This window comes from Physeter macrocephalus, chromosome 14 (genome assembly GCF_002837175.3).
Source record: "Physeter macrocephalus isolate SW-GA chromosome 14, ASM283717v5, whole genome shotgun sequence".
NCBI lineage: Eukaryota > Metazoa > Chordata > Mammalia > Artiodactyla > Physeteridae > Physeter > Physeter macrocephalus.
Window position 1 is genome coordinate 28,652,634 of NC_041227.1, and position 15,458 is coordinate 28,668,091.

Consider the following 15,458-nt stretch of genomic DNA (forward strand, 5'->3'; position numbering starts at 1 on the left):
GTGAAAGATATTTCTTACAGAGGCCACCTCCGCTCAAGGTCGTGCTGTGAAGGGACAGGCTCCAGCGATTTGAATGCCCCCTTTTCCCTTGCAGTTGAAGGTTCGAGATTAATGCGAGGAGGTATGGGAGGGGGGTGGTGGTGGCTGGGCGCGGCAGTAGTGTTGCAGAGAAAATGAGATTGGAGGTGGCCCCCTGGGGACGAGCCCTCTGACCCAGCTGAGATCCAGTGGAGGGTCTGCCGGAGTGAAGGCAGCTCCGGGAGGAGAGAGAGGCGCCCCTTCCTTTCAACAGGAGGGTTTCGAGTTCTGCGGGTAAACTGAGGCCTGCATCCTTGCTCTGCTCGTCGCCTGGCAGGCAGCTTCGGCTCCACGTTACGCCCAAGCACAGGGCGCGCAAGGCTGGGCTGCCTGCTTTTCTTTTGGTGACAGGTGGGGACGTTCGGCGCCCAGCTTGAGGAGGGGGCCGTGGAACCCAGGTGGGGAGCGCTGGGCCCGGTTCCCTCCGCAAGGAGGGTCACTGAGGTTCTCTGCCAACGCAGCCTCCAGCGTCCCCACCCACGGCGGGGCGGGTCGGGGGAGGAGCTCGGCGCGTCCCCGCCCCGAGGCGGAGCGGGGGCCGGGCCTGAACAGACCCGGAGGGGTGGGCCGGGGACGCTAGGCGGAGCGGGGCCCCACACAGGCCGCGGCGGCTGGCTCGGGCCCCTACGGTCCCGGCGGCGGCTGGAGGAGGAAGCCAGGCGGCTGAAGAGAAGGGGAGGCGGAGGAGGCCGAGGTGGAGAGCCGCTCGTCGCAAACTCACTTCCCCGGCTCAGCAGGGAAAGGTACCACGCGCGCCTGCTCCCAGCTCCCCGACCCCCGGCCGCCGGCCCCGCTCGAGCGCAGGCTGGGGCTGCGTCCGCCGCGGGAGGGTGAGGGGCCCGCCGCGGACCCGAGGGCTCGGCCGGCCCGGGGATCCGGCAGCCGGAGAGGCGCTCGGGCGGGAGGGCCAGGGTGCCCGGCATTCCCGGAGGCCGGCGAGGGCGGTGGGCGCCGCGCCCCTTCGCTCGCGTCGTGGGAGGCGGCGGTCAGGCAGGGTGGCGGTGGTCCCGAGGCGGGGGGCTGTCGGAGGGTGGAAGGCAGGCAGGATCCTGGGGCTGCGTGCAGCTGGGGAGCGCCCGCGGCGCCCGGCGGGCGCGCTCCGTGGGCGCAGACAAAGCCGGGCGCGGACGCCCCGCGACGGCTTGGGCCGCCCAGAGCATGGGCACTGGGGAGGGAAGAGGAGGCGCCGGGGCGACGGCTGGGACACGGGGAGAGGCTGGGCCGCCCTCCCAAAGGGCGTCCAGGTGGTCTCCTCGGGGTGTCCCCCGGACAATGTGGGGAGCAGCTCTCTCCGAAGAGCCAACTAGGGGCTCACGGGCTGCGCTGGGCTAGGCGAGAGCCAGGCTCGGAATGGGGTAGGGAGTGTCGAATGCTCAATTTGGGGGAGGGACTCAGAGAAGCCACTGCCCAGGGGTGGGGGCTGGGGCTCTGGTAGAGCCGGTGAGGGGCCTGGGGACCCCCTCGGAACTTGCACCAGGAAGCGGGGTATGGCCTGATAAGAGAAGCGCCGTGGCTGGCACCTGTGGTGAGATGTGCCCACAGGTTGGTTGAACAGTCTGCCGGTGGTGGCACATCTCGTGCCAATCCGCGGAGGGGGTGGGTAACTTGTCCGTGTTTGGAGCAGGCAGCAAAAACGGCAAGTGTCTAGGGGGGGTCACTGGAATGGGTAGGCGTGCATCTGAAAGTGTGTATAGTGAAGGCCCCACATCTGCGTTTTGCATCTTTGCCCCCCTCCCCTTTCCTCTTGTTAGCTGGGCTCCTGCCACGGGCTAATGCCTAACTAGGGTTCCAAGATGGTCTGCTCCCTGTCCCCCATTCTTCAAGTTACTTCCCCTCTCTCCAGTATTAAAAGTGGCTACTTTCCCCCTGGATCATTCACAACAGTGTAAGAACATGCTTTGCCACCCCTCCCCTCCATTTTATGGCCCCCCCCCTTTTTGCCTTCATTCCTTATTCTCCCCTAGCTACAGACACACTTCTCCACTTCCCTTCACAGCAAAACTTCTCCAGAGAGCTGTCTGTACCTGTGGTCCCTGGGTTCTTCAGATCACTTGACCTGGCTTTGGTCCCACCGATTCACTGAAACTACCCAAGTAAAGGTCCCCTGTGATTTACACTCCCCCACAAGTAGGTCTTCCTTGACCTCCCTTGGTCTTGATCATTCTCTCCCATATCCTTTCTTGGCTTCTCCTGGTTTTCTTCCTTACCAATCCCCCTTTCCCCCCACCAAAGCCCTTCCTTACTTGTCTTTAAGGACAACTCCTTCACTCACTCTGAATGTTGGAGGATCCCCGGGCTCAGTTCTCAGCCCCCTCCTCTCCCCTGAGTCCCTTCTATTTACATACCCCTCAAGCTCTCATTTTTTCTTATAATTTTTAAAATCAAACATTAATTTACAAACACAGGTCTTAAGTGTATATCATTTTCATTCTCATGATTTTAAGTAGCAAATTTTATCTCCAGTCCCAACCTCTCTATCCAACCACCCATCTGATGACTTATGGTGTCATAGGTATGGAAAAGTTAATATGGGTGAAACAGAACCCTGACTGCACTCCCCAAGCATGACTCTCTGCAGGCCTTCCCATCTCAGTAAAGGGCCCATAAGCCTCCCACCATTAAAGACAGGAAACCAGGTGGCATCATCTCCTCCCTTTTCCTCCCTCTCCACATCTAGTGCTACAGCAAGTGCTTTTGGTTCTTTTTGCCAAATCTATCTCAGGCCTATTCTTCATGCTCTGACTCCACTGCTGCTGCCCTAGGCTACTGCCCCAGGCCAAGCCACCTTTTATATCTTTCCTGAATATTGTAGTAGCTTTTGCCTGCTTTCCCTAAGTCTGCAATTGCCTCCTCAAATCCATTTTAACAGAGCAGCAAGAACAATTTAGAAAAATATTTAGTCTCATTCTTCTAAGACCCTCAATATCTCCCTGTTGCACTTGGAATGAAATTTCAAAGCTTTCCCCTGGCCTTTCAGATCTTCCAAGGTCTGGTCACTGCTGACCTCCCCCAGCCTTATCCTAACACTGTCCGCTTTTCATCTTCCTGACAGCCACACCTGAATCACTTCTGCCCCTTGAACACCTAAGCTTTTTCCTGCTCTGTGTCCTTTGCCTGTGCTGTTTTCTCTGCCTGGAATGTTCTTCCAAGGTTTTCTACTGGGCTGGCTATGCTTCTTCTTATTTTTCAGGTCTCAGCTTAAATATGCCTTTCTCATATGCCTTCCCAGTCTTGGTAGAAGCCCATCATTCCCTGTAATTCATCGTAGAACCTGGTTTACTTTCTTCATTGTATTTATCACAGTTCATAACCATTTGTTGCAGTTGTCTGTTTACTTTTTCTGGCTTTCTATGGGCTGGAACCTTGACTGAATGGCCCACTGCTGAATCTAGAGCATTTAGCACAGTACCTGGCATGTAGCTGATACTCAGGAAATCTTGAGCCAGGTGGAAAGGTCAGGGCAGTGCAGGAGCCCCTTGTAAACCTCAGGTGATCCTAAGGATTTTTATTTTCTTTCCATGAAAGCAGTTGTGCAAATCACTGCAAGAATCTGAGGGGGTCAGTGGGAAAAAGGGAAGGCTCAAAGGCGGGCCTGTATGCCTAGTGGGAGATTGGGTGGGTCTGGGGTGTGTGTGGAGTTGATGTGGGTTACTGTGGGTTGGGGAGAAAGGATTTCCTTTGCTCTCTTTGGTGGAAATCCAGACTGGATCAACAGAGGGGTGTGTGCCTGTGTGCTTGTGTGTGTTTTCTAACTCATGAAATGGGGATGGCCTGGGCAGCCAGGGCTTTATTTTACCCAATCTCTTGGGTGACTGCTGGGCCTAGCCCTCAGGGCAGGGAGTTGAAGGGGAGGAAGAAGCTGGAGTTGGGGGTCTCTGTAGACCCTTGTCTTTCCACCCACAGCTCCCCTTTTTGCACAGAGGAGCTAACTGAGAATTGAGCTGTTTAGCTAGTGCTCTCAGCATGGAGGGCTAAGAACTGAGGGACCTCAGATCTGGGAGAGGGAAGCTTGGCCCTGGACAGGGGGACTGGTGATGGACCAAGGTAACATTGGGAGGTGAGCGCTGGAACTAGGGGATCGGGGTTCAGATCAGGGCTGGACTGGCATGCCTAGGAAAGGCTTTGAGCTAGGATAGATGGAGGAAAGGAGGGTATCCTGGGTGGGAGAAAACAGGCAGAGGCCAAGAGGCTAGGCCAGGGCCCTGGTATACTCACTGTGTGTCAGGCAGTGTTCTAAGGACTTTGCAAATATTAGATCCTTTGATCCTCTTTTCTTTTTAATAAATTTATTTTTTAATTTATCTTTTTATTTTTGGCTGCATTGGGTCTTTGTTGCCGCACATGGGCTTTTTCTAGTTGCAGCAAGTGGGGGCTACGCTTCATTGTGGTGGCTTCTCTTGTTGTGGAGCACGGGCTCTAAGTGCATGGGCTTCATTAGTTGTGGCATGTGGGCTCAGTAGTTGTGGCTCGTGGGCTCTAGAGCGCAGGCTCAGTAGTTATGGCACACAGGCTTAGTTGCTCCGCGGCATGTGGGATCTTCCCGGACCAGGGCTTGAACCCGTGTCCCCTGAATTGGCAGGCGGATTCTTAACCACTGCGCCACCAGGGAAGTCCTCCCTGAATCCTCTTAACAGCTCTGTAAGGTAGGTCTTATTCCCATTTTACAGACTGGAAGACTGAGGCACAGTCATACAGCTCGGTAGTGACAGAGTAAGGATTTGAACTTAGGCAGCCTGGCTCCAGAATAAATGCTCTAAGACATTCTACTCTATCACTTCTTTCATGCCTCTCAGATATGCGCCAGCTGAAGTCTTCTTAACAAATGTTTTTTCCTGACCCGCAGAGGTGCCTGGCCTTGGGGCTGGGGAGGTGGGAAAGAAGTTACTCCCTGTAAGGTAGAAGGGGTCCTCATTCAGAGTGGGCAGCTGAGTCTCTCTGTTTCTTCCAGGAGGGGCTCTGGGCCCAGGCCAGGTAGTTGGGTGTCATGCACACTGTGATTTCCGGGAGCTAGGGAGGACACCTACTTCTCGTACAAAAACAGCTCCCTGCTTGAGATGCCACTATTGGAGTGTCACGTCTCTGGGTTCAGCATTGCCACATTGCCCTCTTCATCTGCCTCTGGAGAGCCCAGAGAGGTCAGGTAGGAACTCTGCAGATAAACTGGCCTGTTTTGTATTCCATCTAGGATGTTGTGAGGTGGAGCTTTAGACTTGGCCTTGGGAAACCTGGATGGGGGTCTGAGTAGGGCTGGACTGACGGTGGGAGCAGAGCTGGGGGAAGAGAGAAATGGGAACTGAAAAGAGCTTAATCCACTTCAGTATTGGCCCTGTCCTTACCCCTTTTTGTCTGTCTGTAAAATGAGATTAGAGAGACTTTTGTTTTTTGCTCCCCAGAGGTTGTAGAAGCCAGGAACTCCTTGAGGTTACATGCTTGAGTACCTTCTTGCAGACCCAGGGTAAAGAGTGAGGACTCCCCATGGGATGCCCGTCTGTGGGAACTGGTCCAGGAAGGAGGGAGTGGGGAGGAGGGTGTGGCAGCCTTGTCCTTTGAGGCTTTCCTGTTTGGTCATGAGGACACCTCTGGGCAGGTGACTTGGCCTCCCAGGGGCCTGGCTAATAGGCTGAGAAAGGGTTTGCTGACCACACAGGGCTGGAGTCTCTTTGCTGCAAATTCTGACCCCAGGGTTTAGGGGATCTGCTCATCTATCTCAGATCCTCCCAGCCCCCCAGGAAAGGGAGGCAGACTCAGTGGCATTCTCTTCTGCATTTTGGGAAACTGAGGCCCATAGCAAGCACATTGCTGCTGGAAGCTCACTAGGCCCATGTTTCTGAGGAGTGCTCCTTCTCTGGAGTATGCAGGAGGCTTGTCCACACTGCTTGAGTCCTTGTCTGCTGAGTTGAGGTGAAGGCTGTGGCAGAGCCCGAGTCCAGCAGGCTAGAGCTGAGGGTGGACTTTCCAACATCTGGACACTGGGCCTTGTTACCTGTGGTTGGCATCTGGCATCTTCTATGCCCCACCCTGGTGCTTGGGGCCACTGGAAACACAGGACAGGGTCCCCACTCACCAGGAAATAAGAATGAGCCATGCCAGATGTGATGTAATGAGGTTCAGTTCAGACCAGCTTCTTGGAGGAGGTGGTGTTTTTAGATGCTTTTAGAGCGCCCTGAAGTCTTGGGTAGCTTTGACTGACACAGGAGGGGATGGCATTCCTGAGGTGGAGGGGGAGCCCTGGACAAGTCAGTCAAAGCATTGATTGTCAAGCCACTGAGTCTAGACTTGATTCACTAGGCCCTGGGGAGCCATTGAAGCTTATAGGCCATAGGTGCAAAGAGTTGATTAGAGCAATGGTCTATAAAATTACTTCCCAAACTCTAGCATACATGTGGACAGCTTGTTAAAATTCAGGTTCCAATTCAGCAGGTCTGGTGTGGGGCCTGAGACTCTGCATTTCTAACAAGCTCCTGGGTGGTGTGATGCTGCTGGCCCATGGGTTATCTTTGTGTAGTGAGGGTTGAGACTGGGAACTTTGGGCCAGGCAGGTACAGGGATGGGCACAGATCAGGTGAGACCCGAAACAGATAAAGGGGACTGTCCTGGCTCCTGTGAACTGTGTTGGGGGAGGTGTATAGACTGCTTGTATGGGGGCAGGGCAGAGGGGAGCATGTGGAGGGTATGGGATGCAGGGGCTACTCTGTTGGGGGTGTGGGGCTGGGTGAGGTGCTTCTGGGGACTTGGGTCTCAGGCTGGGAGCACAGGCCTGATTTCTAGGGTGCCTGACTTTGAGGAGCTCCCAAAACCATGAGAAAGTGTCTTAGGCGACTACCCCAGGGCAGGGTGACATGCAGGAGGCATGTAGGGCATCTTATCTTTCCCCACAGCCAAGCCCGGCCCTGTGGTTAGCCAATCTGGGGTGAGCACTCTTCCTCCAGCCAGGGTTGGGCCAAGGAGATTGGGGAAACAGCTGACGCCAGCCTTAGACATGCCATCTTCTCCTGAAAGCCCCTAAAGTCCCCCCAGCTGCTGAGCTCTCACCCCCAGCGAGCATCCCTGACCCCCACCTGGCCTGCGTGAGTCCTTGTAGCTGCCCTGATGGTTGCATGAGCTGCTGTTGGGGTCTTATCCCACCCAGGCCACCTCCTCAGTGCACCTGGAAGTGGGGAGGCCTGGCTGCTTCATTCTGCTCTGCCCCTGGCTGAGACACTACAGGAAAGTGTCTGCTCTGCTCTGAGGACTCAGTTTCCTGTAAATTGAGGGATTCAGTCCCCTCTGGGGAGCAGGGGGGAGAGTTTCAGGGTTTTGTTGAGTAGAGCACTGCATCTTCCCAGAATGGCAGCTTAATACATTTTAATTTTGGTTTACTATCGAAACTTGCATGCTGATGATGGAGTAGAATGAGCAGTTTGCCCAGAAGAGCTATCCAGCTTGATTTGGGGATCTCCCGAGACCCCTAGTTCTCTGGGCTTTGCAGAGCCTGAAGGGTGGTATCTGAGACCACTGGTCAGATGAGGTCCCTCTAGACCCTAGCAGGAGGGTAGGCAGTCATCTCACCCAAAGAAAGGTGGGAAGGGCAGACACTAAAGGCAGAGGTTCTGTTGCCCTGAGCAGTGCCAAGAGGGGCTTTCAGACTAAGCTCTCAAAAGGTCACTCATAACTCCTAAAAGGATAAACCCCCCCAACTCCCCCTCTTGATTCCTACCCATGTGCCCCCTGCTGTGCCAGGCTGTCCTGAGGGGGTGGGAGGAGGTGGCATTTCTCAAAGACTGTTCTGAGAAACCTCAAGGGTTCAGGGAACAAACAAGGGTAGAAACTGGAAAATCCAATCCACTATCCTATGGGAGATTCAGAATGCATTTAAGAGAATTAAAGGCTTTGACAAGTCCTGTAGAAAGGAAACTGGTGTTTTCTAAACTGATTTGACCATAGACAATTATTTTTTTTGAAGACATCCTAATAATGACCAACTGACCAATAGAACACCTGGTGGGAAGGGCTGATGTGGGAGGATGCTGCCCCATGAGAGACTACAAACATGGATGATGGGTGGGCCCAGAAGTGCCAGGGAGGGAAGGTAGGATGGAACAATAGCTTCCTGGGGGAGGTGGACTTGGTGGGATGGGTACATTTGGAGAGTTAGTGGAAGAAAAGGGTACTGTAGAGGGAGGGATGGCCTGGAGGGGACTGGGGCCCAGAACTAGCCCTGGGTTCTAGTGGCAGCAGCTTTGCTTCACTGGGTGGGTGGGCAAGGGACCCAATAGTAGCCAGGCCTGGGTCTTCCGGATTCTGTGAGGGCCTCCTACCCCATCCTTCCCTCCCATCTTCTTGCCCTGCAAGTTCTTTCCCAGCCTCTCATCTCAGAGAGTGAGGTTGTGATCCCTGGGCAAGAAGGTAAAACCTCTCTGTGCCTCACTATCCTCATTTGTACCGTGGGGATAATGTTACCTCCCTTATAGGGTTGTTGTGACACCCAGATTCTTGTTGGCTGCTCTTAATGTGATTGACATGGCTGCAGGCAGTGTCTCCAGGAAGGACCCAGGGAAGGGGACACTCTTTAGGGATTTGAGAGGCACAGAGGTCAGCAGAGAGCGTGTAAGGCTCAGGATAGGGTCTTGATTAGAACAGAGGGGTGATTTTCCAGAATGGCAAGAAAAGAGTGAGGACTGACTTCCTGGAGGAGTGGCTAGCAGGGTGAGGATATCTGGGCAGAGTGAGGAGATTTCACAGGCCACCCTGGGCCCTGTGGGCCTAGTCTGGGTATGGGAGTCCTGGGGTCCAGTGGGTGTATATAGGAGACAGGGGGGCTGAGGGCAGGGAGGAGGTGTCAGGGACCTGCCTTCATTCATTAGGCCGCTGGGAGCCATTGAAGGTTTTTGAGCAGGGCAGTGGTTTGATCAGATCAGTGGTTTAGTGAGAAAAGTGGCAGGGTGTGATGGTGGGTTGGGGGTACAGGACCCCTCCCCCCTCATTGGGCTTCCTTAGAGAATTGCTGTGTGCTTTCATGTCTCAAGCATGGGGAGGGGCGAGTTGCTCATATGACCCCCAGATTATCAGAGCTCTGAGTCATTTTCCCAAAAGTTTAGGAGTCTCACTCTTGTCACCTTCCTGGAAGGGTGTCTAAAGTGTAGGACAGGGAGAGTCCCCGGGCTTGTGCTCCTCCTGCCTCCCCTGTCGCTGGGAGAGAAGGTCAGTGAGGCCACTCTGCCTTGCCCCTCACCACACCTCATATCCTCTGAGGTGTGAGGACTCTGTTCAGCAGCTCAGGTGGAAGTGATGGGGTGGCAGCATTTCAAACAGCGACCCAGAAGTTGCTGTAATGGTGCGATGTGGGTAACAGGCCTATGTGGTGGCAACAGCCCTCAGGGAGGCCCTGGTAGGGGGTGCTCAGCGAGCTTTCTTACCCAGTTCAGCTGCACTTTCTTCTTCCTTTGGCCCTGTCTCTTTCTTCCTCAAATAGGCAGGAGCCCAAGGCTTTTCTTGCTCTCTCTAAATCAGGGGTCAGTAGGAGGGAGGATGAAGAAAAGCATTTGGGTTCAATCAGACCAGGGTGGCTTGGCTGTTGTGCAGCGGGGGTAAGTCCAGTACCCCTGCCCCTCAGTCCAGATTCCTTTATCATCTAGCTGCTTCTTGCGGGAGGGTGTTAAGGAAGGTGTGATTTAAGACCAAGAGAAGCAGCACTTGGAAATGAGTTGTAATTTATTAGGAAACAGAACAAAGAACCCAGCCACCCTCTGCAGCCTTGTGCCAGGCCCTGGTAGACCCATAATTCCTGTCCTCCCCATGTGGCCCACGGGGCATGAGCTATTTCACAAATGGGAACACTGGCAGTGCCAGCAAATGGCATGACTGGGTCTCAAGCCCAGGTTCTAGGACATCTGGTTTCATGCCCTTTCCTCAAGTCACAAGACCCCTCAGAGCCCGTCTCCTTACCTTCAACCATGCCTTTCTATCCACAACCAGACGTCTTCCCCAAGCCAGCCCAGCCCAGCTCCCCCAGACTCCTGACTCTAGGGAGAAGACACTGATGGGTGCTCCTAGTGGACTGGCAAATAACTAGACCTTGAGTCAGCTAAGTAGGAGGCACGTAGGACCACCAGTGGGCAGACATTCATAGGAAAGATTTTTACATGAGGCCTTTAAATGTCAAACAAACATATCTCTTTTATCTTTTCTATTTTGGAAAATTAAAAAATCATATACAATTAATGCAAAACTTTTGAGTTAATCTGAGAAAGTAACTCAAGAAAAGGTGATAAACTTGATTCATTCCTCCGTTTTAAAAAAAGAGTAAAGCCTGAGCCTTAGTATCTTACTGAGTATATTTTGGAGTGCCTATGTTAGATGACAGGTTGTGGAAACTCTCTGAAACTCAGTTTCTTCCTCTGTAGAGGGGGGGATAGTGACATGAAGATTAACCGAAATATTCCACGTGAAATGCTTAGCATTGCCCTCTGTACCTTGGATGTACTCAGTGAAAACTAGTGGTAACAATGATGAGAGAATTATAAGAACAGACATTTCTTGATTCCAAAAGCTGGTCAGTTACTAAGTCTCTCTTTGAACTCAATAAAATAACTTGAAGAATATGTTTATTGTCTAAGCTCAGCGTCTTAACTCCATAGGTGTTTTATGGATTGAATCATGGGGCCCATGGGTGCATTTTGAAATGAACATCATTGGCTTTTCAGACCTAGTTCCAGCTCTTTCTGAGGTTGGCAGGGGTGGGGGAGGGTGGTGTTCTGCTTCAGGGTTGAACTTTATGAAGAGCCCTTTATTGGGTGATCCTGTGTCAGGAGATCCTGTGCTAGGACTTGTTAGGAGAGCACAGTTAAACCACCTTGGAGTTACCAGGAGGGGAAAATCTTGGGCCAGATGACTAGGAGGTGACTGTTTAGAGGGAATTATCATTTAGTTGCTCTTAGAATTTTCTTTTGTGCTGCCAAAAGCCATTAGACCACTATCCTTGTCACTCTTTATGGAGGATAAAATCAAGGGCAAAGGGCTGTGGTCTGGCAAACCTTAAGCCAGTCCCTGGGGGGCAGGGAGACTAGGGTGGCTGGCCTGCAGCCCACCTGACTAATGCCCTGGCCAGGAGGCAGGTGATCTCCTGGCGGCAGTCCCAGTTTTGGCAGTGTAGCTGGGGTAAGCTGCCAGGCTTGGGGACACCTCCTGCTAGCCCCGGGTGCCTGGCACAATGTGTGCAGTGTCAGTGTGTGGGGATGGGTAAGACAGAAGTGCCAGGCTGAGGGCCTGGCACCTCCTGAGGTCTGCTGCCCCAGGGGGCTGAGTGAGGGCCTGAGAGGTGGGCAAGTGCTGGGTAGAGAGAGATGAGCTGAGCATTGTCAAGCCCTGCTTTACCCCTCACTCTGTCTGTGTGGCCTCCATCACACCTGTGAACCTTTCTGATGTTTCCTCATCTATAAAATGGGCACCAGGGTGTTTGGGAGGATTAAATGATGCCATGAATGGAAAGTGCCCAGCACGGGACCTGGCACATGAAGGGCTTAATAAATAGAGATTTGCTATGGGGTTTATCTGTTGGCTGGATTTTGGAGGGATGTTTTCTTTTTTCCATGTTGTGATCATGCATGCCACCTTTGCTCTGTTATAAACCATGCTGAATGGGGGTTGGGGGTGGGGGATGAGCATAGAAGAGGGAGCTTTGCAGGAAGAGAGTTTACAGTGGAGGGGACCCTCTTCCCACAAGTACTGCCTGAACCCAGCAAAAGCCTTGGACAGCCCAGCCTTGCTGTCAGGGCTGCGGTCTGCCCTGTGGGCCAGGAGCACGAGTCCTGGGCTGGGCAGAGTGGGGACCCACCCATGGCTCAGGAGAGAGGATTGGCCTGCAGGAGACCCCCCTCCCTGCCCCCCCTCCCCCAGGGGCTGGAACCGAAGCACAGACGGGCTTTGTGCAGAGTCACAAGGGGCCAGCAAGGGGGAACTGCACCGGCTGAGCTCAAAAGCCTCAGTTCTTGTCAGTGGTTTTGAAAGAGTGGGGGGAAAGTGCTGACTGTGCTGTCCTCCTTCCCTCCAGAGCTGTGAGGCCTGTGGCTCCTGGCAGGAAGAAGGGAGAAGCCTGCCGGGAGGCTACCTCTTCATCTGCCAGCTCACACCTCCCAGGCTTCAAGTGCCCCATCTGCTGAATGGGTGGATCTCCATGTGGGGACACTAACCCAGGTCAGGGGCTGGTCAGGGCCATGTCTGCATGTGATGCCCTATGCAGTGGGGCTAGGAGAGGGGCCCTGGGCTGTGTGTTTGGAGGCAGGCTCGGCCCTTCGATGGGAGATGGCCTGGAGAAGCGTTCCCAACTCTTGTAATAGCCCCAAGGAGAGAACTGGGCTCTGGAGTCAGACCACCGGGGCCCTCCTCCCACCTGTGGGTCTTGCACCAATTTTTTGTCTTTCCTACCTCACAGGCTTGTTGTGAAGGGGGAAGGAGATGACCACTTGACACAGAACTTGTAAGGGTTGGTCCTGGTGTCATGACTGGTCACCCAAGTCATCCTGACCCCATCCTTGCTCTTATCCCCATATTTCGTCATTCAGCAAGTCCCTAGGAGGTCACCACAGCACTTTGGCCCTCTAGTCCTCTCCTGCCTGTCACTTCCTCTGTTCTGGTGTCCCCTTGTCAGAGAGGCTTCCCTGACCTCCCTACACAGAGCAGCTGCCTCTCCCCTTTCCTGCTTTGCTTTATGGCACCTGTCACCCCTGATCCTCCAAGGGGAGGCATCTGGCTGTTTCAGTATCTCGAGTGCCTGGTACAGAGTAGCACTCACTCAACTTTTTGTTGTTGTTGTTGTTGATGTTGTTGTTTTTATTGTGGTAAAATATACATAACATAAAATTTATCATTTTAACCATTTTTAAGTATAGAGCTCAGTGGTATTAAATATATTTACATTGTTGTGCTACCATCACCACCATCCATCTTCAGAACTATTTTTCATCTTCCAAAACTGAAATTCTGTATCCTTTAAACACTAACTCCCCATTTCCTCCCTCCCCTGCCCCTGACAACCACCATTCGACTTTCTGTCTCTGTGAATTTGACTACTCTAGGTACCTCATGTAAGTGGAATCATACAGTATTTGTCCTTTTGTGACTGGTTTATTTCACTTAGCATCATGTCTTCAAGGTTCATCCATGTTGTAGCATGTGTCAGAATTTCCTTTTCAAGGCTGAATAATATTCCATTATATGCATGTACCACATTTTGTTTATTCATCCATCGATGGACACTTGAGTGGATTCTACCTTTTGGCTATTGTGAATAATGCTGCTATGAAGGAGTGGGAAGCTGCCTTGAGGGAGACAAAGCATAAATCTCTCTGAAAACTTCTGAGTGGTAGCCTAATACCCATTAGAGAGCAGAGCAGGTGTGATGGCAATACCCATTTTGCAGATGAGAAAACAGAGTCTTCCCTGGTTCACTCAGATTTAGACCCCATCCCTGCACCCTGGGTCCTCTCTGAGGGAGCAGTCTCTGTGAGTAGAGGTACATTACAGGTGTTCAATGCAGAGCGCTTTGGGAGTCGGGCAGCAGCTGGGGAAGGAGGACAAGGGAGACCCTCAGCCTAAGCTGGAAGGTGGGGAGTGGACCTTGGGTACTGCCTGGCCTTTCTGCTCTCTCTGCCTCCTCTACTCCTGTACAGGCAGATCCCAGATGTTCTGGGCTGGCCTGGAATCTGCATTTGGAATCTGCTGTAGAGAAGTGATTCTTAACCTTGGCTATATGTTAGCATCATGTAGAGTCCTTAAAAAATTTCCATGCTTGAACCCCACCTGGAAGGGTCTGATTTAGATGACCCAATCTCCAGGCTTGGTATCGGTCTTTTGTAAAAATCTACAGGTGAGTCTAATGCACAGGCTGGGAAGGCATTCCTGTCTCCTGGGCCTTGTATGCGGTAGGGCCTGGGCCAGGCTCTCTGCTTACTCAACCCCAGCCCTGAGTTTTAGAAAAGAGGGAGCTGGGACCCTGAGTAGGATGGGGAGTTTACCTTGGGGTCTCTACTCTGAGGGGTCTCCAAAGAGAGAGAACTGCTGACTGTTAGTTACCTGGTGCTGTGTAACAAACTACCCCAAAACTTAGTAGTTTAAAATGGCAATAAACAGTTATTATCCTCATAGTTTCTGTGGGTCAGGAATTTGGAAGCAGTTTAGTTGTTTCTCGTTTGAGATCTCTTAGGAGGTTGCAGTGAAGGTGTTGGCTGGGAGTGCAGTCATCAGAAGGCTTCACTGGGGCTTGTGGATTTGCTTCCAGGATGGTTCAGTCACATGCTTAGCAGGATGGTTTGGCTGATGGTAGGACTCAGTTCCTTGCCTCTCAGTGGGCTTATGTGGGTTTCTTCACAACATGGTGATTAGCTTCCCCTCTTGTAAGCAGTCTAAGAGAGCAAGGTGGAAGCCACAGTGTGTATTATGCCCTAGTTTTGAAAGTCACACTCCATATTTCTACAATATCCTATTGGCTACAGAGATCAGCTTGGGAGGGGACTGTAGGGCATGAGTACCTTGAGGGGAGGATCATTGAGGGCCATCTTGGAGGCTGGTGACCATACAGATTGTCCTGTTTTTGCAGTTTCAGCCTCACAGACCTTGCCTGGGAGGAGCAAGTGCCCCCAGTAAGTGGTGTGGCCCTTGTCTCTTACTTGTCTATTCCTCCCCGTCATCAGACCATAGCAGTGCCACTGTGGGATGGTGTAGTTCTGAGGCCTGGAGGTCTTGCTTTGGAGTCATCATGCAGGAGGGTCTGTGACCTCTCTACTGGCTGGATTTCCCATCCCCACTCATGTCTGATGTCCTGGCCCAGCCATCCCTGTGGTGACCCCACTAGTGTGCAGACTTAGGCCTGTAGGAAAACTAATATAAAAACCATTGCTGCTACGTGCCTGGCTCTGGGCTAAGCACTCTGCATTGTCACACTCAACCCTGTGAGGCAGGGACTCTTTATCCCCATTCTAATGATGAAGGAACTGAGGCTCAGGTCACTCATCTAAAAAGTTGTGGAGCCTCAAACCACTGGTATTCAAAAACAAGGGCCTGTATGAAAACCATGGTGCAATAAGGTATTCCCAAAGGAGGAGGCTATTGAGCAAGCTGAGTCATCAAGGGAAACATAAGGAAAGTGTGTGTGTGTGTGTGTGTGTGTGTGTGTGTGTGTGTGTGTGTGTGTGAGAGAGAGAGAGAGAGAGAGAGAGAGAGAGAAAGAGAAAGACTAAAGGGAGGTGGGGAGAGAGGGAAAGGGAGAGAGAGGAAGAAAGGTGTCTTCCTGGGGTTCCCCAGGGGCCATGGTGACTTGGGTGCCTCAGAACAGGGCTGGTATGGTCTTGAGGCTGGTTTTCTCTTTCCAGATTCAGCCTTTCCCAGGGTAGTGAATGACTGTGAGT

The 15,458-nt window shown here is 52.7% G+C and overlaps 2 protein-coding genes across 5 annotated transcripts in view; one reads left to right on the plus strand and one right to left on the minus strand.

Annotated features, from left to right (window-relative positions):
- The first annotated feature begins 327 nt into the window (after positions 1-327).
- The window catches only part of SMOX (spermine oxidase), a 39,311-nt gene continuing 24,180 nt past the window's right edge, over positions 328-15,458 (plus strand). The window contains exon 1 of one of the 4 annotated variants that reach the window (XR_008619103.1): positions 328-821. The gene's annotated coding sequence lies outside the window, so the exon portion shown is untranslated. The remainder of the gene's footprint in view (positions 822-15,458) is intronic. The other 3 variants (XM_024117111.3, XM_024117109.3, XM_028499670.2) reach the window with 3 other exon arrangements.
- LOC112062519 (uncharacterized) lies at positions 1,065-6,074 on the minus strand. The gene is made up of 3 exons (XM_024117127.1): positions 5,893-6,074; positions 5,174-5,348; positions 1,065-1,406 (listed from the first exon to the last, which is right to left on the minus strand). The coding sequence occupies exons 1-3, from the start codon at positions 6,072-6,074 to the stop codon at positions 1,065-1,067; spliced, it is 699 nt and encodes a 232-aa protein (XP_023972895.1).